General features: G+C 39.5%; 1 protein-coding gene across 3 annotated transcripts; it reads left to right on the forward strand.

Annotated features, from left to right (window-relative positions):
* On the forward strand, positions 1-26,533 carry LOC130904546 (sodium- and chloride-dependent taurine transporter-like). 3 transcript variants are annotated; one of them, XM_057817395.1, is made up of 14 exons: positions 1-191; positions 3,678-3,907; positions 3,992-4,126; positions 8,984-9,218; positions 9,357-9,489; positions 9,747-9,881; positions 11,989-12,092; positions 12,256-12,380; positions 14,135-14,247; positions 16,444-16,581; positions 16,960-17,062; positions 20,143-20,243; positions 20,340-20,510; positions 24,471-26,533. In XM_057817395.1, exons 2-14 carry the CDS (start codon positions 3,679-3,681, stop codon positions 24,624-24,626), a joined length of 1,878 nt encoding a protein of 625 aa, XP_057673378.1. In that variant the 5' UTR covers positions 1-191; position 3,678; the 3' UTR covers positions 24,627-26,533. The 3 variants fall into 3 exon arrangements, with proteins under 3 accessions (XP_057673378.1, XP_057673387.1, XP_057673370.1); XM_057817404.1 differs by having other exon boundaries at positions 191-326; XM_057817387.1 differs by lacking the exon at positions 1-191 and adding an exon at positions 2,330-2,443.

Consider the following 26,533-nt stretch of genomic DNA (forward strand, 5'->3'; position numbering starts at 1 on the left):
ATCAGGTGCGCTCGTGGAGACTGTCGCTTTAAGGGGTTGTTGCATGGAGAAGCTGGTGATTTTCCACTCAAACTGATATTAAGGCAAACGTCTCCTGTGATCGTCATGGTCACGCGGGAAAATTGCCTTAATTGTTTCAATCAACGCTGAACGTGATAAACGTGACGAAGAGCAAACGGCCCTGGCGACAGGTAAATCTTTTGCATTCACGTGAAGCCAGAAAATGACATCACAACGTATTGGACGAGACAGTGCGAGAATATTTGACATTTCAGGTGACAAGCCAGTGTCGGGAGTTCTTCGTGCCATGCATGATTTTCTTTGACGTAAGGTGCCCTGTTTTGTTTTGTTACGGTGCATAAAATGTAATATTAATAATAATGAAAAGAACAAAACGATTGCCATTGAACACAGTCAGTTTCCCATGTGATGCTGATAACACAATGTCAAATCTACTTTTTGAAAAATTATAGTAATTTTCCTATCCATCTATCAAATGACTATTGTCATAATTGTTTAGAATAATTGTCTCAGACCCTACTTAAACTATTAATAGTTGGAATACCCTTCAATAATCTTCTTGACATAATAAAATCTGACTTTGATATCTCAAATTGACAACAGTGCTGAGTATTTTTACAAACGCTTCAATTTTTATTATTGTACGGTCCCCCCGCACCCCAAATAGAAATGACGCACATCCAACACAAACATCTACACAGGATTGCTCATTTTAATGTCATTCATATTCATTCTCAAGCACAGCCATGTTTAAACATTTAAACATGAAACCTGGTTAAGGCATGCCAAATTAGAGATCATTTCAATGATGTAGTGACATTGGTTGTATGTCTACATCAAAACACTAAAACCAATCACAGTTTTGTTTCTGCATATCTCCCTGCAAATCATCTTGGATGAATGTGACGATGATGCTCTCACTATGCACAATTGTTCACACACTGACTGTTCACCATTACATAACAGATGTCCATAGAGCATGACATGGGCCAAAATGCGATGGCTTATGTTGTCATGCAGAGCTTAGAGGGGTCGTGCGTGCATGTGTGTACAAGTAGGATAGCATTCGTCATTCACTGCTTCCTGCTCCCCTGTTAAACTCCCCAAATCCTCTCGAGGAACCTTTTGGTGTTTAATCGATTGTTGCATGTCAGTGATGCTGGACTCGCTCTTGGAGCATTGAGTGGCGTATCTGCATCCATAGTTTCCTTTTTAGGCTATGTTATAGGCTGATACTGGAGTTGTTTACAGCACACAGATGATAAAGCAAGTGTCATGGCAGAATGGAGGACAGAGATTCAAAGTGGCCTGCATACCAGAAGTGCTGCAACATGCTCATTAATAGTGTTACTTGGATGCCAAAGTGATTTGAAGGACCCTCTATGAAATTACGGCATTGGTGATTTCTGTGACATCGTGCAATAAAACGGGAGAATTAGACCACAAGTGTTTATCAGACTTGTCGTCTATTGAGAGTAGTTTGTCTCATGTGTCCAGCAAGTTGATGCATGCAACAATAAGCTTTGATAAATTCAACATGTCAGCTGCTTATGGATATTAACATGGGCCCTGGATCACATTATTATTGTCCATCAAAAGTAGTGCTGCAATGTTGATTCTTTCGCCAAAGTAACACTGGAATAGAGATTGAAATTAAACGACATTCTCCTTGTATAAACAATATTTCCCACTTAATTGATCAAATAAGTGTGGATTAAAGATGAGCATAATTTATCTATTCATTTTTAATATTAGTTTAGTTGTGTGTGTCGCTCAATCAATATGACTATCGAGTGCCTTCACTGTCCAAACCCAACAGATGTTTAAAGGACCTTTTAGTCGCATATAGAGTGAACGCAAATATCGGATTGAGCAGGGAGAATGACATCTTTAGCACCTTGTGTGAATTTCTTTTAGGATCTGAATCCAATACAACGACATAACTACTGACTCAAAATGAGCTGGTTTCCCCAAAGTTCCAGATAACATTTCCCTTTTTATTTTGTGGCCTAACCTTAATTTTATCGATGTTAACTGATGACATTAATTATTATAGCAAGACATTTTGGTGGTATGGTCTTTTCTGGAATTGATTTTGTTTTTTTTTTTTTTTTTGAGAAAAGTGTCTCTTGTGTCTCCAACTTCAATGAGGAGATAGTGTGTGTGTGTGTGTGTGTGTGTTGGGGAGGGGGGGCAGTAGGAAGTGGAAATTTACAGTCTCCCATGTTTGTACCTGAGTTGTCTGTCAAAGCACAGCTCTGTCCAATCCTGGCTTTGGATTTAATTGTCTTTAGCTGAGGGGCGGGCCGTGCTGTCAGCTCCACTCGGAATGACCCGAGCAGGCATAAATGCACTCAGTACAGAGGAATGGTGACAGCTGATAACGACAAACTCTTGACATTTTTGCAGCCATGAAAGAAATGTAAGTTGTCTTAATTGACTTTATTAGAGAATATGACAGTTCAGGGAGTCACTTGTTCATCGCCAAGGTTATCTTAATTTCATAAATAACGATGGTGAATTTAATTTAGTCCTCTCTTAAAGTGTGTTTTTTTAATTGTTTAAGCAACCAGGGGGTAGAAATGATGTCTTCCATAAAATTGTAGAACTTCAATTTTAAACAAAATGTAAGGATTTAAATATTTTAAAACGCCAATAAGGGGTTAAATGTCAAAGAGAGTTGAACTATCTTGCAGGCACCGAACAACAGAAGTAAGGCAGGCAGGTGCAGGAGCATTTGCAGGAGCAAAAGAGGGGAAAGGGAGTGAGAGGATGAGAAATGGCGTGGGTGCGATGCAGTTATGTAATGAGGTTGGAGAACGGAAAGCCACTCAGTTTGACTTGTCATGCATAACGAGGAGAGAGAAATGCCAGAAAAGGATGAAACAGTGCTCACGCTTAGGCAGGGTGCTATTGAGGTGAGAAAATGTGTCCATCCCAATATCAAAGTTGGAAGTTTGATGGATGATGGAGATGAACTGTCGACCGGCGGTTATTATTGTCCTGCTTTTATTTGATTTGACGTAACATTAGGCAAAAGTCATTCACCTTGTATTTCACAATAGGTTTTGACCAATGAGTGAGCAATATGAACCCTCCTTCTGGTTAAAAGGGATGTAGTTCAGTCACTAATAAATCTTGTTCTTTCCTGGAAAGGTACGTTAGCAGGCATTCAGTTGACCTTACTACTGTATAAGCTGGCGAGTAAGCAGGCTAAGCGTTATCTTCCTCCCTAAATTTGGACCTATAAGTGCTGTAGCACAAGATAGATGTCAACTTTGTCAGCCTTCAAGTACGTATTGTGTTGATTTTCCTAACTTCATTAGGCACATTGGAGATGGTGCTGCTTCATTGTGATTAGCCTTTTGATAACTTTTTGTTTTTTTTCTTAAGACAAAGGTTTGATTAGTTTGACAAGGTGGCTTGTCTCAGTTTTAAATCGTCCACCCAAACATTTCTCGAGTCTTGAATGACCTCCACGCATCAGCTGTTCAGATTAGCAAGATTAGCACCATGCCACTGAATATCATGTACCCAGTGATTACACAGCACTCTGTAACGCAATCAGTAGACGGTATTATCTCGCTAACGCTTGTCGTCTCATCCCGCTCACCTCTGCCTCCGTGTGTCTTCTGTTTTGCCTCCGTTCTCTTTAGCATGGCCCAAAAAGAGAAGCTTCAATGCCTGAAGGACTTTCACAAGGACACGTTGAAACCCTCGCCGGGGAAAAGCCCAGGCACGCGGCCTGAAGACGAGGCCGAAGGCAAGGCTCCGCAGAGGGAGAAGTGGGCCAGCAAGCTTGACTTTGTCTTGTCTGTAGCCGGAGGCTTTGTCGGCTTAGGAAACGTCTGGCGCTTCCCTTACCTTTGTTATAAGAATGGCGGAGGTAGGTTGGAAAGTCACAAAACTGAAAATGGGAAGGGGGGGAATGAGATGCCATTTGAACTGATTGCGGGTGTCCATCACGCAGGTGCATTCCTCATCCCTTACTTCATCTTCTTGTTTGGGGGAGGCCTGCCTGTCTTCTTCCTGGAAGTGGCACTGGGGCAGTACACCTCTGAAGGGGGTATCACCTGCTGGGCCAAACTCTGCCCCATCTTCACCGGTCAGTCCAAATACTTTGTGCGTCACCGCTCATCATTGAATTAGGCAAGCCATTTGATACCAATGAGTAAGGTTTGGATTAAATCGGATGGACCTCTTTTTAGTGATTTCAAAACAGTGCTGCGTGACATACAGTGCCTTGCAAAAGTATTCGGCCCCCTTGAACCTTGCAACCTTTCGCCACATTTCAGGCTTCAAACATAAAGATATGACATTTTTATTTTTTGTCAAGAATCAACAAGTGGGACACAATCGTGAAGTGGAACAAACATTATTGGATAATTTAAACTTTTTTAACAAATAAAAAACTGAAAAGTGGGGCGTGCAATATTATTCGGCCCCCTTGCGTTAATACTTTGTAGCGCCACCTTTTGCTCCAATTACAGCTGCTAGTCGCTTGGGGTATGTTTCTATCAGTTTTGCACATCGAGACACTGACATTCTTGCCCATTCTTCCTTGCAAAACAGCTCGAGCTCAGTGAGGTTGGATGGAGAGTGTTTGTGAACAGCAGTCTTCAGCTCTTTCCACAGATTCTCGATTGGATTCAGGTCTGGACTTTGACTCGGCCATTCTAACACCTGGATACGTTTATTTTTGAACCATTCCATTGTAGATTTGGCTTTATGTTTTGGATCATTGTCCTGTTGGAAGATAAATCTCTGTCCCAGTCTCAGGTCTTGTGCAGATACCAACAGGTTTTCTTCCAGAATGTTCCTGTATTTGGCTGCATCCATCTTCCCGTCAATTTTAACCATCTTCCCTGTCCCTGCTGAAGAAAAGCAGGCCCAAACCATGATGCTGCCACCACCATGTTTGACAGTGGGGATGGTGTGTTCAGGGTGATGAGCTGTGTTGCTTTTACGCCAAACATATCGTTTTGCATTGTGGCCAAAACGTTCAATTTTGGTTTCATCTGACCAGAGCACCTTCTTCCACATGTTTGGTGTGTCTCCCAGGTGGCTTGTGGCAAACTTTAAACGAGACTTTTTATGGATATCTTTGAGAAATGGCTTTCTTCTTGCCACTCTTCCATAAAGGCCAGATTTGTGCAGTGTACGACTGATTGTTGTCCTATGGACAGACTCTCCCACCTCAGCTGTAGATCTCTGCAGTTCATCCAGAGTGATCATGGGCCTCTTGGCTGCATCTCTGATCAGTTTTCTCCTTGTTTGAGAAGAAAGTTTGGAAGGACGGCCGGGTCTTGGTAGATTTGCAGTGGTCTGATGCTCCTTCCATTTCAATATGATGGCTTGCACAGTGCTCCTTGAGATGTTTAAAGCTTGGGAAATCTTTTTGTATCCAAATCCGGCTTTAAACTTCTCCACAACAGTATCTCGGACCTGCCTGGTGTATTCCTTGGTTTTCATAATGCTCTCTGCACTTTAAACAGAACCCTGAGACTATCACAGAGCAGGTGCATTTATACGGAGACTTGATTACACACAGGTGGATTCTATTTATCATCATCGGTCATTTAGGACAACATTGGATCATTCAAAGATCCTCACTGAACTTCTGGAGTGAGTTTGCTGCACTGAAAGTAAAGGGGCCGAATAATATTGCACGCCCCACTTTTCAGTTTTTTATTTGTTAAAAAAGTTTAAATTATCCAATAAATGTTGTTCCACTTCACGATTGTGTCCCACTTGTTGTTGATTATTGACAAAAATTTTTAATTTCATATCTTTATGTTTGAAGCCTGAAATGTGGCGAAAGGTTGCAAGATTCAAGGGGGCCGAATACTTGAATTTCAAGGTTTTTTTTTTTTTTTTTTTTTTTAGAACCATTATGACCAGCACACCTGCCAAGTGACACTATACTTGGCAAGATTCTCCAAACAGGAGCTCTTATTGATAAGCATTGCAGTGGAAAGCCTGCTTCACAACCACTGAGAAACACCTGAAATGTGTACGGTTAAAGCTCGGAATTGTCAGTGGAATTGAACTTTTAGTTAAAGTTCCAGTTAAAACCTCCACATAGATTTTGACTGGCTTTTCTTGAATACCAGCTTTCAGTGTTTTAATCAGTAAGGCCACATTTGGCACACTGTATTTTAATAATTTACAAGAACTGTATCCCTCAGTTGCAGTAATAGCTTTATGATTGTAATTGAAGTTCACTGTGTCACATAAAAGCTGATAATATTTCGTGCATCATAGTGGTTTGTAATTTTTTACCCTTGAATTGAGTGATTGGAAATTGTGACACACTGTTTTTTTTTTCTCATTTATAAAATAATATATATTTTTTGTCTGAATCATATTGTCAATTTACCCCCCCCCCCATTCTCTCAAGTATTAACACCCAAACACTTAATTTTAAGAGAGCATCATGAATAATTTATCACTATACAGTGTACAAGATATATCAAATTTGTGTGCTTAAAAAGCATCACCGATGTGCACATACCAAGGCACAAATAAAGCATTTCAAGTTGTGCGTTTGCATACATAATGGATTGATGGGTTCTTGGTTGCCATGGAAACAGACTAGACAGAAAAAAGACAAGTTGCTTAGCAATGAGCACTGCATGTTGTGTTGACACAACACCGTTTTCACATTGAGGATCTTTCTAAAGGCTGCATCATGCTGTTTTGGTCAGGTTCTGTTTGGGCCCTTTGATGCAGAGCACATAGACAGTGCTTCTCAACCCTAGACGCCACCCCTCCCTACCCTCAAAGTCATGTTCACATGGTACAATGGCATAAAGAGCAGAAACTCTTGTGAGATCAGAGCTCTAGCAGCTAGTCTCTCGTCAATAAGTAATTCAGAGAAATTCAGCATGTATCAAGAAACTTATTCATCACACATGATTACGCCTACTCACTTGGCCTTTTTCTCACACCTGTCACATGCACATGAGATTTGATTTGGTGATGAGTCAAAGGCATTTCTGAGAAGCATGAAATTCTGTGTTGAGGTTCACACCAAAGTCATCCAAAAATAACGCAAAATCATTATAAACGCTTTCCTCTCGTTGACCTCATTTATATGAATGGATATCAGTAGTAATGAGTTGCTCAACAACAGTGCTTTGTTGACACAGACTTCTTTTTCAGTATCTAGTTGTACTGTGGACCCTTAGAACACAAATGACCTAGTAGTAAAACAATGGATGATTTGTCCTGAAAATAAATGAAAAAAAAAAAGGTCCAGAAATGTAATAAGAATTACAAAAAATGAGGTAAGTTGCTATCAGTGTTTTTTTTTTTTTTTTTTGGGGTGGGGTTTTTTGTGACCCAGTTATTAACGATAAGATAATGAAAACAGTCTTGTCCCCAACTGAATGAAAAATAAACTTGCATCTATAAAATCAGATTTTTTTAGGCAAATGTGTACTACCGGTACTTTTTTTCTAAACTGATTTTCAAACGACTTCTTGGAAGACATTAAGTTACCTGTATTGCAGGAATATTTCCATGTACCATTTTCAGGATGAGAAAGTTTACAAATATATCCATGTCCAAATTAAATTTAACCAAGTAGCTCAGTTTGGCCTGAAATAACTAAAAGAATAAATTTAGCCATTAGAAACACCGTAAGCATAGTCAGTGTGGAAACAGAGTGGAAAGATGCCTATGTCATCTATGAACTTGATGTACCTGGAGCAGATGACGATATATAGTGTAGATGTTGAGTTCAGAAAATAGTCGAACTTTTCAATTTATCATTTCAAGCTTCACATTTAACATGGTGCACATGAAACCCAATGGCTCAAATGAATACAAGTGTGTGAAAGGTGTTGAGCGCATAGTGATAAATCTGCAGCAAGTTATCACTCTGCAGCTGTTTTGGTTTTATGGTTGCCGTTGACAAAGTTAGCCACAGTAGAAGAATTTCGCAGCATAAGAGCCAAATTTTCCCTCCGGAGGAGTTTGAGGTTGACAACGGCAGGGCTAAAACGGGACTTCACTATCTGGCAAGACAACATGACTCGTATTGGTAATGTTATAAGTCGCGTCACGTTGGACCTTTTAGTTGCTTCGCCTTCACGGGTCCTTCATTCTTCATGGCACGGCTTAGCAATGTTTCCAAAACATACTTGGAGCTTTTGTTCCATGAGATAGCATCACGCTGATGCTTGTCGATCTACCATCTCCATTACTTACCAAAGGTGCTCTGTTAGTATTAGCTTTTATCACATTGCTCCAATGAAGAATTTACACTATCTTCAGCAATTTTCTCAAAAGGGAATCTGTTCTAGACAAACATCTTCATGGAAGGCATCTCACTACCACAACTGATTCAATCACTTAACTCCAAGAGCAGGTCTTCACGCAAAGATAGGCAAAGGTTAACTGAACTATAGTCAGCTATAAAAATGGCCTCGTGTTTGTCCAAAATGAATCCTGAAACAAAAAAGTTAAAAATGACGCATATTGTCAGTTTTGGAAACCCTATAACCTGGCAAACACTCTTTAGACTTGGCGTTCTTCTATTTACAACCATTATTTTCTGTTATTAGCAGACAAGAGGGCTTCCAGTGTGGGATATGGTGCATGCGATTTTTATGTATAATTTTATTTCCTGTTTCGATTGTATTTGTTTTTACGTTCTATGCATTTAATGTGATTTTTATGATCTTCATGTGATGTAAAGCACTTTGAATTGCCTTGTGTTGAATTGTGATGTATAAATAAATTTGCCTTTGCCTTGTTTGACCTACTATGCCTTTCAATAATCACTTCAATCGTCATCATGTTTTTAGCAGATTATCTTGACGGTGTCTAAGTGCATCACATAATATTATTGGTTTGCCAATTGGATATTGGCATGAAGGGGAGTACATGACTAGCAAGCAGCCTCACATCGACTCACATGTAATTTTACTATTATTTTCTTCTTTCTTGTCTGCAGGTATTGGCTATGCCTCAATTGTGATCGTTTCCCTGCTGAATATCTACTACATAGTAATCTTGGCCTGGGGACTTTACTACCTATTCCAGTGCTTTCAGCCGGAGCTTCCCTGGGCCAAATGCAAGCAGCCCTGGAACACAGAACACTGTGTGGAGGACACTGTTAGAAAGAACAAGTCCCTTTGGCTTATGGCCAATGTTACCAACTTTACCTCCCCTGTGACAGAATTCTGGGAGTGAGTATTTGGAGATACTCACGCACACGTCACATTATCTATACCTTAAAAAAATACCACTGTAAATGTTATGCCCCCCAAATTTTGGAACTTAAAGACATTAGCTGCCAATTAATATATAATGTAAATCCTGTGCAGACGCAATGTCCTGAGCATCTCCTCTGGGATCGAAGACATTGGGCCCCTCAAGTGGGATCTGGCCCTTTGTTTGTTGGCAGTGTGGATTATCTGCTTCTTCTGTATCTGGAAGGGAGTCAAGTCTACAGGAAAAGTGAGTAAGGAAATTGAGTAATGTAGTTTGTCAATATTATGTGTCCTCAAAGCTCCCCCCCTTATCTAGGCTAGGACAGTGGGAAAATAAACTTACCTCAGAAGTGTTTGTGAGTTTCCTGTTACCTTGAGTAGTTTACTTGATAGCTGCTCTTTAAGACAGTTTTATCTTGTCCTGCATTAATGGCTTAATGTAAACTGGCAGTAATAAACGTTAAAGTACGACAGGACTTCAATAACACTGTTTGCCCTATCTAGGTCGTGTATATAACGGCGACGTTCCCATTCGTGATGCTGATTGTGCTGCTTGTACGTGGAGTGACTCTGCCAGGTGCATTAGAAGGCATCAAATTCTACCTTTACCCTGACTTGTCTCGCCTGCAGGACCCAGAGGTAAAACAGGAAATGGTGGAAAATGTTTTAGTCATTTTGGTTTATCCAAAAGCAGAATTCTACATTCATGACAATCTTGTTGCATATATGCAGTAGTGCCTTGATTTATGAGTTCTCTAATTTCCACTTAGAAACTGTCATTTGATCAGTTTTTACTTGGTTACTTTACTTACACTTAGTTGTTTTTACTCTTATTAAACGGGGTGAAAAGCCAAAAACATGTATGCTGGTGCCCAAAAAAATCTTAAAATTTCATCAAAAATTAAAATTACATCATTAAAGAGAGCAAACGATTTAAACCACACCTTGTATATACAGTGTATCACAAAAGTGAGTACACCTCTCGCATTTCTGCTGATATTTAAAGTGTTAAGTATAAGTAAGTATAAGTAATTAAGAAAGCACGCAAACAGTTTGCTGAAGACATGTCAACAAAACACATGGGTTACTGGAACACTGTCCGATGGCGTGATGAGGCGGGCGGGCATTCTTGTGTGCCGTCTTCAGAAGAGACTTCCTCTTGGGGTGACAGCAATGCACACAAATTTGATGTAGAGTACGGCGTATGGTCTGAGCACTAATAGGCTGACCCCCACCTCTTCGATCTCTGCAGCAATGCTGACAGCACTCCTGTAACAAGTCACATGACATTTTGAAGGTATAATGACAAGCAGTACTCAATTTGGACATTGAGGGATGTATGTATTTTCTAAGGGGTGTACTCACTTTTGTTGCCAGGGGTTTAGATATCAATGGCTATATTTTGAGTTATTTTGAGGGGAAAATAAATTAACTCTATTATATAAGCTGCACACAAACTACTTTTCATTGTGTCAGTGTCATTTTGTCAGCGTTGTCCCATGAACAGATATACTTAAATATCTGCAGAAATACGAGGGGTGTACTCACTTTTGTGATACACTGTATGGCGTTAATGTGAAATATGCTTGATCAAAGTATTGAAAAATGTAGTGAAATTTCACAGACAAAAAATGGCTACAGCCATTGCGTGACAATGTAATGTCAGTTACACGTGTGCATACGGCACAAATGCTAATACACTCAAAATGGGTATAAAGCACAATAGCAAAAAAGATGGGTGCACACTCTGTATAGTTACTGTACCTGTTCAATGTCACTGTCTTTCCAGTTTCTTCTGAGGCAGCAATGAAGCCCGTTTTACCTTTTAAATCTATTAAAACGTATATTGTCCATGGTGAATAGCCAATGCACGATGAATAGGGGACACAATCTGAGGTACTTCCATTAGATGGGCTAAAATGGCACGTAATAATAAATACTATAACTCTTAACTCAAGTTGACAACGGCTAAATAGTCTAAGTCAGTGAATTATTGCCTCTGTCTTTATCCACTATTACACATCATGAAAATTATGCTTTATCATTTTATTAAACAAGACTCTTTCCGCTCGGATCTACATGATAAAGGTGTTGTATATCCCCTGTAAAAAACAAGAGATTTAGTAACAGAAGAATAATCCTTAATGTGAAAAACATGAAATTGACCATATTTGAATATAATAGGTTTTTGCTCGACAGTGATGAAATATGAAATGAAAGCATGACAAACAAGGAGGTGGTAAATGCCCTGGAGTTGGCTTCTAATGTTGCTTACTAGGCCACGCCCTGTAAAGGCACACATCAATATGTGAATATCGCAATGCATGCATGTGATCGACATTTGGCCTAATAAAATTAGTTGATTTCTCTCTCCCTTTCTATGTTTTTTCCCTTGGTAAGCTGCAGTCTGGGCCATCTATCCTGGCTGGCCTAAACACCACATGAAGCACTCACCTACGTTTGCCACTTTTTCTTCGTCATTTCGAACAGTCTATTACAGTGCTGGCCAAAAGTATTGGCACCCTTGCAATTCTGTCAGATAATGCTCAATTTCTCCCAGAAAATGATTGCAATTACAAATGCTTTGGGAGTAATATATTCATCTCATAGCGTGTTTCTTGGCTGCAAATGTTCCAAAACTGTCTAATGAAGATTATTTTTGTTCTAATCAGATATTACCTTCTATTTATTGCTATGTCATTATAATCAACTCACACATATCTACTCCTCTTCACTGTACTTAAAGGTTTGGATTGACGCGGGTACTCAGATTTTCTTCTCCTACGCCATTTGCTTGGGTGCTATGACATCACTTGGGAGCTACAACAAATACAAGTACAACTGCTACAGGTGAGCAGAGTCTCTGGGGGGAGGGTGGGGAACGGGTCAGACGTAGTGACGTGTCTGAGACGGCTGCGTAAAAGAAAAAGAAAAAAAAAAAAAAGAAAAGAAAATGGGAACTTCGGTTCCGTGTGTGTTCATTAACAACCTCCATGACATATGTGTGACATAGGGACTGTTTGCTGCTGGGAGTCCTCAACAGCGGTACCAGCTTTGTGTCTGGCTTCGCAATATTTTCCGTCCTGGGCTTCATGGCACAAGAACAAGGGGTGGACATTGCCGATGTGGCAGAGTCAGGTACGAGGGTCCAAGGTGCTGGCAGCAGTGATGGTGGGCACTGCTGCCATTCGGAAAAGACAATTGGAGAAGTATCCCCAAAAAATCAAGTGGAAAAAAATTAAGAAATAATGCTAATTGTAGGGGTATCGGCAATTGCACACTCCTTGGTGGGGGGCTTCATAGTGTGGGTCAGGTGCCAGAGGATTTGGTTGACATCATTTTATCAAGTGCACCAATGCAGCCTCCCTTTCGTGTCCCACATCCAAGCTGCTCGTGCCCTCTTGTAGCTTTGGGACATGACTTAGAAGATTGGGTGCTTGAGCTCCCCACTGCCAGTGATGGGCCTCTTCCTCGATTTCCTCCTCCTCCCAGTTTTGTTAACGAACTTTGAATCACCAGAAGTGGATGACATCCGTTCTTCTTTGGATTTCTTTTGAATTTGATTTCTCTATTGCTTTGTGGTCTTTGACTAAGATGCGCCTTCTCTCAGCGTGCTTGCTGCTGTTGGCAACTCTTGCTTGGCTTCAAGACTGATGCCCAGTGACCTAAAAAACAAAAACAAAAAACAATCACAATTGGTTGATGATTGAATGACTATGATGGTTGATCAGTTTTAAATGCAGCAATTTTATTTTCCTTTTCCATAAGGGCGCACAGAGGTTTTGATGTTTAAGAAGACTGCAAATGATCTTATGTGACTATACAACTCAACAATCGCTCACTTTGTTCTGCTGTTCACAAAGTCCCTTAAACAGCTGCCACAATGTTTGACAAATGTTGTTGTATGCATTTGATCTTTAAACTGAATGCACAATCAATTAGACGAATACACTGTAGACTTGTATAAACGTATTTGTTGTCCCCGTCAAAAGCATGTTTGTCATACCTGAAGCTTTGTTATAATGTATTGGTTTTTATATATCTACATTATTATCTGCTTTCACTGTACATTGCTTTGTCAGAATTTCAATTTGGGGTAAATGTTTATCTTATTCTATGACTCAAAATGGTGAGAGATACTCCAAATAATTTACTATGGTTATTGTTGCTCTCTTCCACCGTTTGAGTGGGAGTATAGTATTGAGCTCAGATGAGGAATTGACATGGAAGAACAGAGAATTATTGTCAATGGATGTTGTAAAATGATTTATGTAAAAAAAAAAAAATCGTTAGCAGTTTGCCACCATGTTGGTAAGATCACTTGATGCCAAATTTGTCCTGTTGTCAATATAAGAACATGAAAGCTAAAAAGGTGATTCAGCATCAGTGTTTATAGCCTTGTTACATTTTTGGATCCAATGAGAAGAAACTAATGGTGCAATTCTTCACAGTACTTGCACCTTGGTATTGTTTACGGCTGATATGAGTGGCTAGTTGAACTATACGATCATTTAAAACGTAAGTTAATATTTGAATGCTCCATTTAAAAGAGGCTGAGTCTATGTGATTGCTTGCATTCTGACTCATTTATTACCTCTATGGTTGTCGTGCAAGTAAACACCTAGAGGGCATTTTTTAATGATTTTGTCATGGCGACTTCACACGCAATATTTAATTTTTACATTTATTAAATCTTTGAGCTATTCTCTGATTATGCTTCATTTCCTGTAAATAACAGGGATTTTCGGATCCTTTTCTGTCTTACTAGCGCAGCCTTGTCATGATTTTTATTTTCCAACATGCTTATTTCGTCCAAGCTTAAACTAAACAAGAGTTTTTAATGCTGTCTTTTACCACCTCTCCTCCCCTACCCCAATCTGTTTTCCCTTCAGGTCCCGGCTTGGCCTTCATCGCCTATCCGAAAGCAGTGTCCATGATGCCACTGCCAACTTTCTGGGCTATCCTCTTCTTTATCATGCTGCTGCTACTAGGTCTTGACAGCCAGGTATGCGCTCAATGCATGATGTAGCTAGTGTACTGGTGTTATATACATTTCGTCTGTTGTAGCTTATAGCTGGGAGGCAATATGCAATAGGGAATACTTATATTCGACATGAACTATTGTAAACAGCAGTCCGTGTTAACACAAGTGTCTAAGGGACCTATCCTATTTAAAGTAAATTTGAATGTGATTAGTCTTTTATTATTATCATTTATGAACTACACCTCCTGCTATAAGAGGGTGTTCAGACAGCACCGAGTATAAATGACCACGTGAAATGCGGTTGGTCCACGTATTTAACTTCTTGACGCCAAAACTAAAAAAAAGTAACTCCTTGGCTGTCATTGACATCAATAGACATGACTGGGGGTCCAGCAGTCAAAATACATTTGACGTCTGATTCCCGTCAATTGATGTTGAACATGATCACTCAATGGCAGCCATCCCTATTTGACATTGATTTGATTTCTATTGCTGTGAATGGCATTGAATGAGTTTAGATTTATAAAGCTTTCACCTGTTTTTGCTTTCAAGTAGATGCAAAATCAAATTGAGGATTAAGTTAGATTATATTAAAATAATAAAAAAATATAATTTTATGTATGGTGTAGTGACAGCAGGCATCTAGGCAAAAAAAAAAAAACATTGAGCTTGCTTTGATCTTGAATGTCTCTATTTTGCAACAATAAGCATCAAGAGCTAAGTATGCAAATTTATTAGACCTCTGATAACTGCGATTAAAAAAAAAAAAAAAGCGTAGTCATTTTGTGGCATCAGTTCGTCATGCACGTACAGTGAGGAGAAGTATTTGCACCCCTGGTGATTTTCACACACTTAGAAAATAGGTAGAGGTCTGAAATTTCAATCAAAGATGCATTTCCACTTATAGAGACATAATCTAAAAAATGTAAAAATCACATTTTATGATTTTCTAAATAATTGTAATTTACTGGGGTTCATAAGTATTTGTACCCCTGAGAATCAGCAATATTTAACAGTCTACCTTATAAAAATGTCCACCTTTACCCCATGAGTAACCATGCACCTACACCCCACAGTCAGTCATAATCCAACTACTACCATGGGCCAGATAGCTTTCGAAAGACACCAAATAAAAATTGTTGAGCTCCACAAAGCTGGAGAAGGCTATGGGACAATTGGAAAGCAGATTGGTGAGAATAAATCAACAGTTGCAGCAATTGTTAGAAAAGGAAAAAAGCTAAACATGACTAATAATCTACCTCGGACTGTGTCTCCATGTAAAATATCTCCTCGTGGGACATCACTCATGATGAGAAATGCGAAGGCTCAGCTTAGTACTACACGGCAGGAGCTGGTCAATGACCTGAAGAAAGCTGGATGCACGGGGTCAAAGGCTACAATCAGTAGAACACCAAAATCATGCATTGCTCAGAAGGTTCCCTGTTGAAGCCAGTACATGTGAGGGCCGTCTGAAATTTGCCAGGGACCATCTGAATGATGCAATGGAGTCATGAGAGAAAGTTATGTGGTCAGATGAAACCAAAGTAGAACTTCGTGGTGCTAACTTTACTCGTCGTGTGTGGAGGAAAAAGAAGGATGAGTACAATCCCAAGAACACCATCCCCACTGTGAAGTATAGGGGTGGAAACCTCATGGTTTGGGGCTGCTTTTTGGCAAAGGGGACAGGACGATTTTGAGCCGTTACCTCTTTCCCTCTATCAGATACTTGAAAATGAGTCGTGGGCTCGTGGCTGGATCGTCCAACATGACAATAATCTGAAACACACAGCCAAGCTGACCAAGGAATGGCCGCGTAAAAAGCTTATCAAGGTTTTGGAGTGGCCTAGCTAATCTCCAGACCTCAATCCAATAGAAAATCTTTGGATAGAGCTGAAACTTGGTGTTTCTCAACGACAGCCCCAAAACCTGACAGATCTAGAGAAGATTTATGTGGAGGAATGGGCCAAAATCCCTGTTTCTATATGTGTAAACCTGGCGAAGAACTACAGAACGCGTTTGACCTCTGTAATTGCAAACAAATAAATGATTGAAAAATCATACAATGTGAGTTCTGGATTTTTAAAAAATATTAAAAACCTGGTATTTAAACATAGATTTGTAGATTTATATACATTATAATACCAACCAACAATGAGAAATTTAAATTGGTAAAATGATATTGATAACGATCTACTATTTTTCTTTATGTCTGTGCAGTTTGTTGAAGTGGAAGGACAGATCACATCCTTAGTGGATCTATATCCGTCCCTCCTCAGGAAGGGTTACCGGCGAGAGATCTTCATCGCCATCATTTGCTTCATAAGCTATCTCCTCGGACTTGCCATGGTAACTAAGGTAAGACATGACTTTAAGCCAGTGATGATCCTGTTCGGAGAAGCAAATTAAGAGACTCGCCATAAGGTCACTGTCTTTTGGCCGACTCGCGTTTCGACCAAATACGGCGTTCTAAATATTTTCTTCCCACTTTTCTGCGCATCCTCGAACGGAAGAATTGGTAATCTCTTATTAGCTACAGTTAACTGCGCTTCAATGAGCTTTCAGCACCTGTTGAACTCTGCTCCAGCTGGTCGGGCTCCAAACATTCTTGCGCTTTACATTCAACATCCCGGCCTCCCCTCTGTTATTCAAGTCGCCTTCCATCTCCGCAAATGTCTTCAATTGCACACACAATCACATCAGTGGAGCGATTGATGCCACCATTCTTCTTCCCAGGGTGGCATGTACGTGTTTCAACTCTTTGACTACTATGCAGCCAGCGGTGTGTGCCTTTTGTGGGTTGCATTCTTTGAATGCATTGCTGTAGCCTGGGTTTATGGTAAGTGGAAGTGACTTTGATTGTTTTTTTCTGTAAGCTGTTCGTTAAAGTAATGATCATGAAGAGTTGCAAAAACACAAATAAACAAATACCTTGTGTTTCAGTCCACAACATTTGTGAAAGAGACGGTACTTCTTTTAGTACTAGATGTTTATTTGCGATCCGACAAGATTAATTAACAGCAAAACAGTTAATTATGCCAATTTAAACACATTTATAATTCCGTAGTAACGTAACTAGTATGAAATCGAAAAATCTCATATTTGATTGCTGATGGTAGCGGTATTTAGACGCTTTAAAAAGACCCACTTTGAGGAAATATCTTGAAGGGAAAGTGCACAAGTTCATTATGTCTTTTGTAATAAATATTTTAACCTACCGTATTTTTCGGACTATAAGTCGCACCAGCCATAAAATGCCCAACGAAGAGGAAAAAGATATATAAGTCGCACTGAAGCATTTTGGAGGGAAATTTACTTGATAAAATACAACACAGAGATATGTTATCTTGAAAGGCATTTTAAAATAAAAATACAATAGAGAACAACATGCTGAATAAGTGTACAGTATGATAATGTTACATAATGCATGTACAACGAAATGCGAACGTGGCCAGTATGTTTACGTAACATAGCTATGAAGTTATTCAGATATCTACAGCATAAAGAACATGCTGACATTACCAAACCATCAGTGTCACTTTAAAAAAAACAAAATAACATGGAAAATGATGTAATAATGTGTTAATAATTTCACACACAAGTCGCTCCAGAGTATAAGTCGCACCCCCAGCCAAACTATGAAAAAAAACTGCGACTTATCGTCCGAAAAATACGGGGTAGTCGTTCTTACTTTTAGTCCTCCGGATACTGAATATTGTCCATTGAAATCCATTTGAACTGGCATGGCTGGCTTGAGTGATCATGTCTCAGTTACACTGATCGCTGCCAACCCTCCCAGTACTAATGGATTGGACATCTATTACTGTCCATTCAGCCAGTAAGCTAATTTTGTTATATAACATTAAAACAATTATAACTGTAGAAAGGTTTTTGATCCATTTCCTTATTTTATTTACGGGCCAAGAGGTAGCATAGTTACAATTAAAACCCAGTTAACATGACTTTCAAATTAAACCCCTTTCAGACATACGCCGAACTCCGTTTAAGTCCCGGGATTTTAACGAGTAGCCCTTGTGTCTGAAGGCAATTTAGCGGTTTGACTGACACAGACAATAACTGGGTCGCGTCCTAGTATAAAGTCCGGGACTTAGCTATGTTGCGGCATGTATGAAAGCAGTCTGTTAATTCCCCAGTCACAGGGTGAAGGTTGATGACGTATATATAATGGCGTGCCATCCGTCATTCCCTCTTTCTTTGCAGTAAGACGAACGTTAACAAACATCACAATTATCAACATTGCAAACTGGAAAGATGGCAAAATTAAACTTGAAACATAACGAAATGAAATTGCTCCTGGATCTTAGAGCCGACGAACAGACAGTCCATCGTCCATCTTTGGAAATGTGTGGTTTATTTTGTTGCTGATGCCGACCAAAAATGGCATAATGTCCGGGTTATAAAATTCCGTCCCCCACACAGAGAGCGCAGAGTTGCAAACACGGCACAAGTCTGAAAGTGTCCAACCCGGTATGGTGTAATATTTCTGCCACAATTCTGAGCTAGCAATGATAGATTTTGATATATTTTGAAATATTTCGAGCACAGAAAAAAAAAAATCTAGTCTGTGCATCATAATTGTTTGCATGTTAGTTTTACCTACTCAATTACACCCCCCCGCTTTCGCTCAATCTCTCAACCCCTGCGCTCGCCGGTATGTTTTCTTTGCGTGCTAAGTTTGGCACACGTTACAAATGTGCCACGAAGCCAACCAATCAGAGTTGGCACAAGTACACTGATTGGCTGTTTGCCCTTCAATTAGATCACTTGTTACATTTGCCCGGAAAAAGCAAAGCAGATGGAATTGGACGGGAAAAGGACAACTTCTTCGGAAACAACGTGCGACAGTATTTATTAGTCTGATGAGTCTCATGTTATAGAACTTGTTGTTCTATTATGTTGTTTCCAAAGAAATCTTTCTCCCACCCAAGTCCGTCTCCTAACGCCATAACCCGAATAAGTCCCAGTACATCCCTCCATTGTCTGAAAGCTATGACACTGGTAAATCCCACATCACATTACACGGGAATTTAGCAGAATATAAGTCTGAAAGGGGCTTTAGATAAAAGTTACAGGTTATGAAGGCTGTCTCAAGCGCTCTCAGTCCAGATCTGAAGTCATTGATGCGTATGTTCGTTATTTTCCAGTCATTTTTTAGCAGGTTCCATGTTGAAGGACCAGAGAAGCGCAAAAACTGTTACCCAACTCTGTGCGGGCAAATGGAACAGTTAGCAGCAAATTGTCAATTAGTTAATCTTGGTTACTTTCATTGTTGCATGTGGCAATATGCCAAAGTTACTGTGTGGTCACTGTAAAAACTATACATTTTTAGAGCACATCTGGCTTGTCTACCACCGTCAAGGGCAGCCAATGAGTTAACAGTTGAACTAAGCTAAAAAAAAATCAGTTCTATGTGGATGAAGCTTAACTTCCAAAAACTATCCTCTTTATTAGATTGCAGACTTAGTGGAATAAGTGAAGTAGCACAAATAGCTGGACTCGCCACTTCTCATTCAGAAGTTTCAAGACATTACGAAACAACAATAACATCAACACCATTCAGGAAAATATCACTCTTTAAAAAGACGTTGAGTCATTCTCACCTGTGTGACCTAATCACAAGCTTTCCATGTTTGTGTCATTCTGGACAACGTCACAGATTTTGTGCGCAAACGCAATACGCTTCTGCTGTTGAAAATAAATGACCTAGTGAACTGCTTCCGTCAGGCACATCCTTGGTGGCCTTCGAGTTAAATGTGTTACAAGATAGGGTGTCATTTACACAGACAGATAAGAGCTTGTAAAGCTATAAACAATTACCACACTGTCACTTGTTTTGAGGGCCATTTTGTCACTCACAAGAATGTTTTAAAAAAAAATTTTTTTATCAATGTTTGTTAGGAGTTGATAATTTCTATGATGGCGTCGAGGATATGATTGGCTACAGACCAAACCCGTGGATGAAATGGAGCTGGTCCTTCATCACACCAGTCCTTTGCATGGTGGGACCCTCAGCCTTTACGTTTAAAGACAGGTGGACCTAAGTGGATATTAGTATTGATGCATTGAACTAAAACCCAGTTGCATTTGTCCCTCAGGGCTGTTTTGTTTTCTCCCTGGTCAAGTATAAGCCTTTGACCTACAACAAAGTGTACGAGTATCCAGAATGGGCCATCGGCCTGGGCTGGTGCTTGGCCTTGGCCTCTATGATCTGCATCCCAATGGTGATGGTCATCAAGATCTTGCAGTCTGAGGGGCCCCTGATTGAAGTAAGTAGAAACAAAGTGAGAATTTGAATTTGACGGACAGCAAGCATTTGCATCCTTGACAATCAAGCTAGACAAACATGATAGTGCAAGCTCTTAAAGTGCTATATTTAGGATGATCAAAAACACAATTTATACTAGGGATGTCCCAATCCGATCACGTGATCAGAAATCGGGCCGATCGCATTATTTTTCGGAGGATCGGAATCGGGTGAAAAGGTTGGCTTTTAATTCTTAAAAAATGATTTATGTTTTTCTGCTTCATGCTTGTACAGCCTCTTACTCTCCCTCCTCCAGCTTTTCTTGGTCAGCAGTACCCTGGAGTTAGCTATTTAAAGTTAACAATGATTGTCCGTAGGTAAGAGTGTGTTCGTGAATGGTTGTATGTCTCATTGTGTCTTGCGATTGGCTGTCAACCGATTCAGGCTGTACTCTGCCTACTGTCCGTAGTTAGCTGGGATAGGCTCCAGCAACTCCACGACCCGAGTGAGATAAGCGGCATGGAAAATGAATGAATGATTGACAGCGGTGTAGCTTTGACTTTGCCAGAGAATCTTGATAGCTCTACCATCAAAGGCGCACATGTGTCAATCATCATTTAGCTTGTTAAACACTTGCAGTGTGCTGTGGCAACTCATTGTGTAAGTGAAAGGCTGTTCTCAGCAGTGTGAGTGTCAAAGCGTGAGTGGATTTGAGTGGACTCACTCAATGAAGCATTTGATAAAGACAAGCATTTTTCTACATTATTTAAAAAGATCACATTATGGAGGCGGCACGGTGGGACAGTAACATGTTTAAAACTTCGGCTTGGGACTTCGTATCGGCAGTCTCTCAAAATCAGGTGACTCAGACTCGAGTGCAAAAATGTGATCGGGACATCCCTAATATATACAGTGATCCCTCACTACTTTTCGCCCTCAGTCCATTGCGGATTTCTTTTTTCAATTAAAACAAAATTTTAAAAAATACAGGTGACCCGTCCCTAGCTGATCACGTAGTCTCACTTTCTCTACTGCTGCTCCTTGTTGGTCAGGCAGTGCACTGGAGTTGCTTGACGAATGACAGACGTTCGTTTGATCTTGTCACAGATGCTTGGAAGCCGAAGCTTCAAAGCGCCGCATGCGTCAATCATCGTTTAACTTGTTAAACAGTTGCTGTGGCAATTCATTGTGTGTAAGTGAGCAGTTTGAGCAGATTTGAGTGGACTCACTCAATGAAGCATGTAATAAAGACAATCATTTTTCTACTTGTTTAAAAATAATTAAATGGGACAGTAACATGTTTAAAACTTGCAAGTGAAGTGCTTAACATGCTTAATGCTTAGTAAGCATTTATTAAAATATATATGGTGGAAAACACTCAGGTGACACTCAGTTCAATCACACTCAGTTCCGCTCTGAGACCCCCTGCTGCCATCTGGCCATATTTCAAAATTGTCCTATATGCATGTGTGATACATCATTGGAAAGCTTAAAATCTCAATTGGGGGGTTTGAACAGGAGGGCATTAAAAAAAATGTAAACAGCAAAACATTAACTTAAGATGAGAACATTGAGATGAGACGCCACGATTTTAACGAGATATTATCACGTACTTACCTTATTTCGATCCCAAAACTCAATGTAGTCACCGAGTGTTAAGACACAGATGTGAATGGCCACAGCCGGATTTTGGGGGGATTTTATGGGTGAAACATAGTAATATAACAAGGGTCGCGATGCAGAAATGGCAGACATCAAGCAGTGGTCGAGATGTTCTTTTTCATATTTTTACCCTTTTAACTTTTTTTTTCTTTCTTCAATTTTTCTTTGTTTGGATCGATTATCATCTAAAATATTGGGGAAAATGAGACTGTAATGAAAAAAATACAATTAAGCGATAATTATGAGGTAGATATCAGTGACTTTTTTTTACAGACGCCAATTTTTTCATTGTGACATAATTTATTTAAAAGTTTAAAATATGCAAGAGATTTTTTTGAAGTCGTTTTTTTTTTTTTTTTAAACTAATAGACATCAATTAATGATTCTAAGCTAAAAATTACAGACATTTTGAATACTAAATATGATTACTTACTTTCTTTTTATGGCTAGGTTGAAACAAAAGGGGTTGCGCGACATCTGTAAACAGGGGTTTCCAGGGTAAAACGGACAAATTAAAAATATTTCGGGGACTTAATGCCCCATGAATCTGCTATGGCAGCATATAGACAATGTTCTATCAAACGCAACAGTTCTTTTGGCTTAAAATACAGCAGTTTACTTTAAGGAGGGGTGGAAGAGCAGAAACTGCTTTTTCAGCCTTGTCTGTGTTTTCCGCCATATATGCATGATTGTGAAAAAAAAAAACATGTCATATATATCCATGCTATGCTATGCTATGCTATGCTACGCTACAATGCTAAATCTGAATAAATACTGTATAATGAACACACACACAAAAAAAAAAAAAAAAATTGGGGGGGTGGCTACTTCGCGGTTTTCCACTTATCACGGTGGGTTCTGGTCCTCATTAACCGCGAAAAACGAGGGATCACTGTACAGTACTTAAAGGGACCGACAACACCACCTATGGTATAAATGACCTTCACCAGCCCTCTAGATACACTTTACACTTGCCTGGTACACCAGACTCAACGCTGTTCCAGCTATTGAGTCTGGCCACCATTCCCACGGATACAATTTCCAGGGCGGAGCAAGTCACAGCAAACAGACAGTGGAGTGGACCAATCAGCGTCGGGCAGACGTGACGTTATTAACTGACGACGGAAGCACGAGGGACTTGCGCGCGGAAGTAAACATACGAAGAGAGCGGAGTTTATTCAACATGGCTAGCGCGAGACAGACTATTGTCAATGACTCGTGTCGATGTGTTTTTGGTAATTTAAAACAGAATTTACCGCGGATTGGAACAGGTTCTCGGTTATCCCGTTGACCATCTGTGTTGTGGAGACGACTTTCAACGCGCAAGAGTGACGTTGCTCGTTAAGAACACGTCACGCAAATAAACGAATCTGCTTTGTCGATCGATTTTGTACCTGCTCGAAAAGGCCGTTAATGGGATGGTTCCCAGACTATTTCTCTCAGTGTTTGAAAAATACAGGGAGAATAGTTTGGCAGAGCCAGGCAACTTTACACAGCTTTGTGCAAACGCCTGCCTGAGCTTATCTGTAGCTATATGAAAACACTAATGTAATTTTAGCACAATACAGTCTTTGATGGCTACAAAGCTTTTCGAACTGCTTCCTTGATGTCTGAATTTATTTAACTCATTGGCTTCCATTGACTTCGATAGACTTACAACTTTAACCGGGAGGTCTGGCAGCAAACGTCTATCGCCATCATTGGCGGCGCAAGAGTTAATAAATATACATCCAAGAGCATTTAAGGGATACATAAGTGCATCAATGTATAATATGTAATAATAATAATAATGATTATGTAATTTTTTTTTAGTAGAATTTTTTTAAATATACAACAAAAAATCATCAAATGATACAAAATTAAGAATGTGTAAAAATACAAATTTTAAAATAATTACAAAATTAATGATTTCTTGAAAAAGGAAACATTAATAAAAATGAGGAAATTAATAATGAAATCCTTGTTTATTTTTGCAATTTATTAGGTTTTGATTTCAATTTTTAAAAAAATCTGTATTGTATATTTTTATCTTGAAATTTAAAAAGTTTTATTTTAGTATTTTTTTTCTTTTTCTGTCTTTTTCAATTTAATTTTCTATGTATAGAAATTTTATTAATAGTATTTTTATGTATTTATGCAATCATCCAATGTTTTACTTGGGGACGAAACATTTTGCTAAACAGAATAGAAAAAAAAGAACCTTATTGTGACTTTTGGGATGTAGACATATCATAAACCGGTCGTGTGTGTACTTGCATCTCTAGCTGGCATTAAAAAATTGGTATGATGCTAATGATGTTGCTGGTCCTCTTTCACGCAGCGGATCAAAGCGGTGGCGGCCCCGGCCAAGTCAGGGGTGAGCTCGCGACCCGAAGAGCTGACGGCAAAGGACAGCGAGCTGACGGAACCCCTGGACCCCAACGGGAACAACGGCCTGATCAAGTCCACCCACACCATTGTAGAAACAACCATGTGAGCGCTCTCTGTGAGAGGAATAATAAGATACATGTGCTTTCTGTCTTATCGTATTTGCTAACGTTGCTAGGTTTACAATGACCTGCATATTCACATTAGACATCCTGTGGTTTGATATCTATGAGAATTATGTATTGTTGTGATTATCTCTTATTTTATACCATATCTATTTTGTTAATGTTAACTGTTGTTGCTGTAGTTGACATTGATCGTAAGCAGTACAATATTTTGACATAGAACATGTTCAATGTTTACTACCTTTCTTCTTGTTGATTCCGGAGATTTGAGGTATTTTCCATCAGACAAAGAAGGAGCAATGAAATTCTCAGTTCTCTTATTGAAAGGGTAGCCCATATGTGAACACTCGAGGTGAATGCAGCAGCATTGTTACTGAGTTAATTTGTCACGTTCAACTGATTCTGAACAGCAATGTATCTCGTCTATAGGTAATTGTGAGCCCAAATCTCTGGTCCCCATCCACCGGGTACCGCTCCATGGCACATTTGCTACCGGGCCGCGGAGAAATACTAAATAATTTGTTAACGACCGCAATCTGATTGACTTATCAGAGTAGATTTGTGTATGCCGCCCTCTAGTGTTTGGCTGCCATTACTGGGGTGTTTGCACACCAATAGCAGCCCAGCGTTTGTCAATGTAAACAGCAGTGTTTGCTGCTGTTGGCTGTGTGCTGCAGGTGGCGCACCTCAGCAGTGGCGGACGGGGTACTTCCAGTTGTTTTGCTCGTATTACTGTGCGCTTGTCCTCGATAATGACGTAGACGCATTAGATTTGTTCCCTGAAATAAGCCCACACGTTAGCGAAAATGAAGAAAAACACGTCTTTGGGCAGCTTTTTTACGGGGAAAAGGCAACCTGCTGAGCCAGAAGAGGAATCTACAACCAAGTCTATTCTGCATAATATGTGACTAAAAGCTAGGAAACGAGGCAACAAAAGCAAATGCAGTGAGAGCATCATACCTCGTGATCAACCGCATTGCTAAAGCCAAAAAAACTTTCACGATTGGAGAAGAACTCACTATGTCTGCGACATGTCAAGTTTTAGGAGAGGCCGCTGTTAAAAAAGGTTAATTCAGCATATGGTGAGTTATATTTTCCCTGCACTTATTGTTTGTTTTTAGCCCCGTTGTAATATTTTATATTTACTGTAATTTTCTGCCACACATTGCTGGTCCGTGAAAAAAAAATGCCCATATCACACCGGTACGTGGTGTAAAATAGGTTGGTTGTGTTAGGGGACTTCATATATTTTTCAACATGCAGCATTTACACTGTAGGACCTTGCTTTTATTTGAAGGACTTGGCCAAATACAATGATAAGCACATTCATTTGAAGGTCCGCATTAAGAAAATGTAGATCAAAATCACAAGTGAAAAAAAGTGACATTTTTGTGTATTTGTACACTTGTGCGACTGCCAAGGTCAGTCACGGTGCATTTTTTTTTTTTTTGAAACCTCTTTGCACTTTATTGCTGTTTCACCTTTGTTGTAGTGTTTGTTTTTATTGTTGCTGTAGAACATGCAAGCCATTTCAGCAAGTAATATTTTAATGTAGGTTTTTGACTTTGTAAATGTTAATAAATCCTAGTTTAGTGAACATGTCATTCTTAAAATGATACATCTTGATTTATACATAATACTGGGGAACAGGTTTATTGTTTAAACTAAAATTGGCATGCTGATTCTAAAGTTGCGGTCGTTTTTTTCTATTTTTTTTCTCCACACCTTACCTGCTTACCATGTTACTACTTGAACAGTTAGAATTACAGTAACAATATTTCTAAAAACACAAGCCTGTTAAATAAACATGACTGTCATGTTTTTCTTTCATATCTCATTGAAGGGCAATTGAGAATTTTTCCAAAACACTTATGTTAAGTACAGTTTTTTT

Source organism: Corythoichthys intestinalis, chromosome 2, assembly GCF_030265065.1.
Source record: "Corythoichthys intestinalis isolate RoL2023-P3 chromosome 2, ASM3026506v1, whole genome shotgun sequence".
NCBI classification, from domain to species: Eukaryota; Metazoa; Chordata; class Actinopteri; order Syngnathiformes; family Syngnathidae; genus Corythoichthys; species Corythoichthys intestinalis.

Bases quoted from the DNA above. Each gene is read 5' to 3' on its own strand.
- LOC130904546 (XM_057817387.1), top strand. The intron at 4,127-8,983 runs GTCAGTCCAAAT...TCTTGTCTGCAG, and splicing joins ACTCTGCCCCATCTTCACCG to GTATTGGCTATGCCTCAATT. The intron at 16,582-16,959 runs GTAAGACATGAC...TCTTCTTCCCAG, and splicing joins GACTTGCCATGGTAACTAAG to GGTGGCATGTACGTGTTTCA.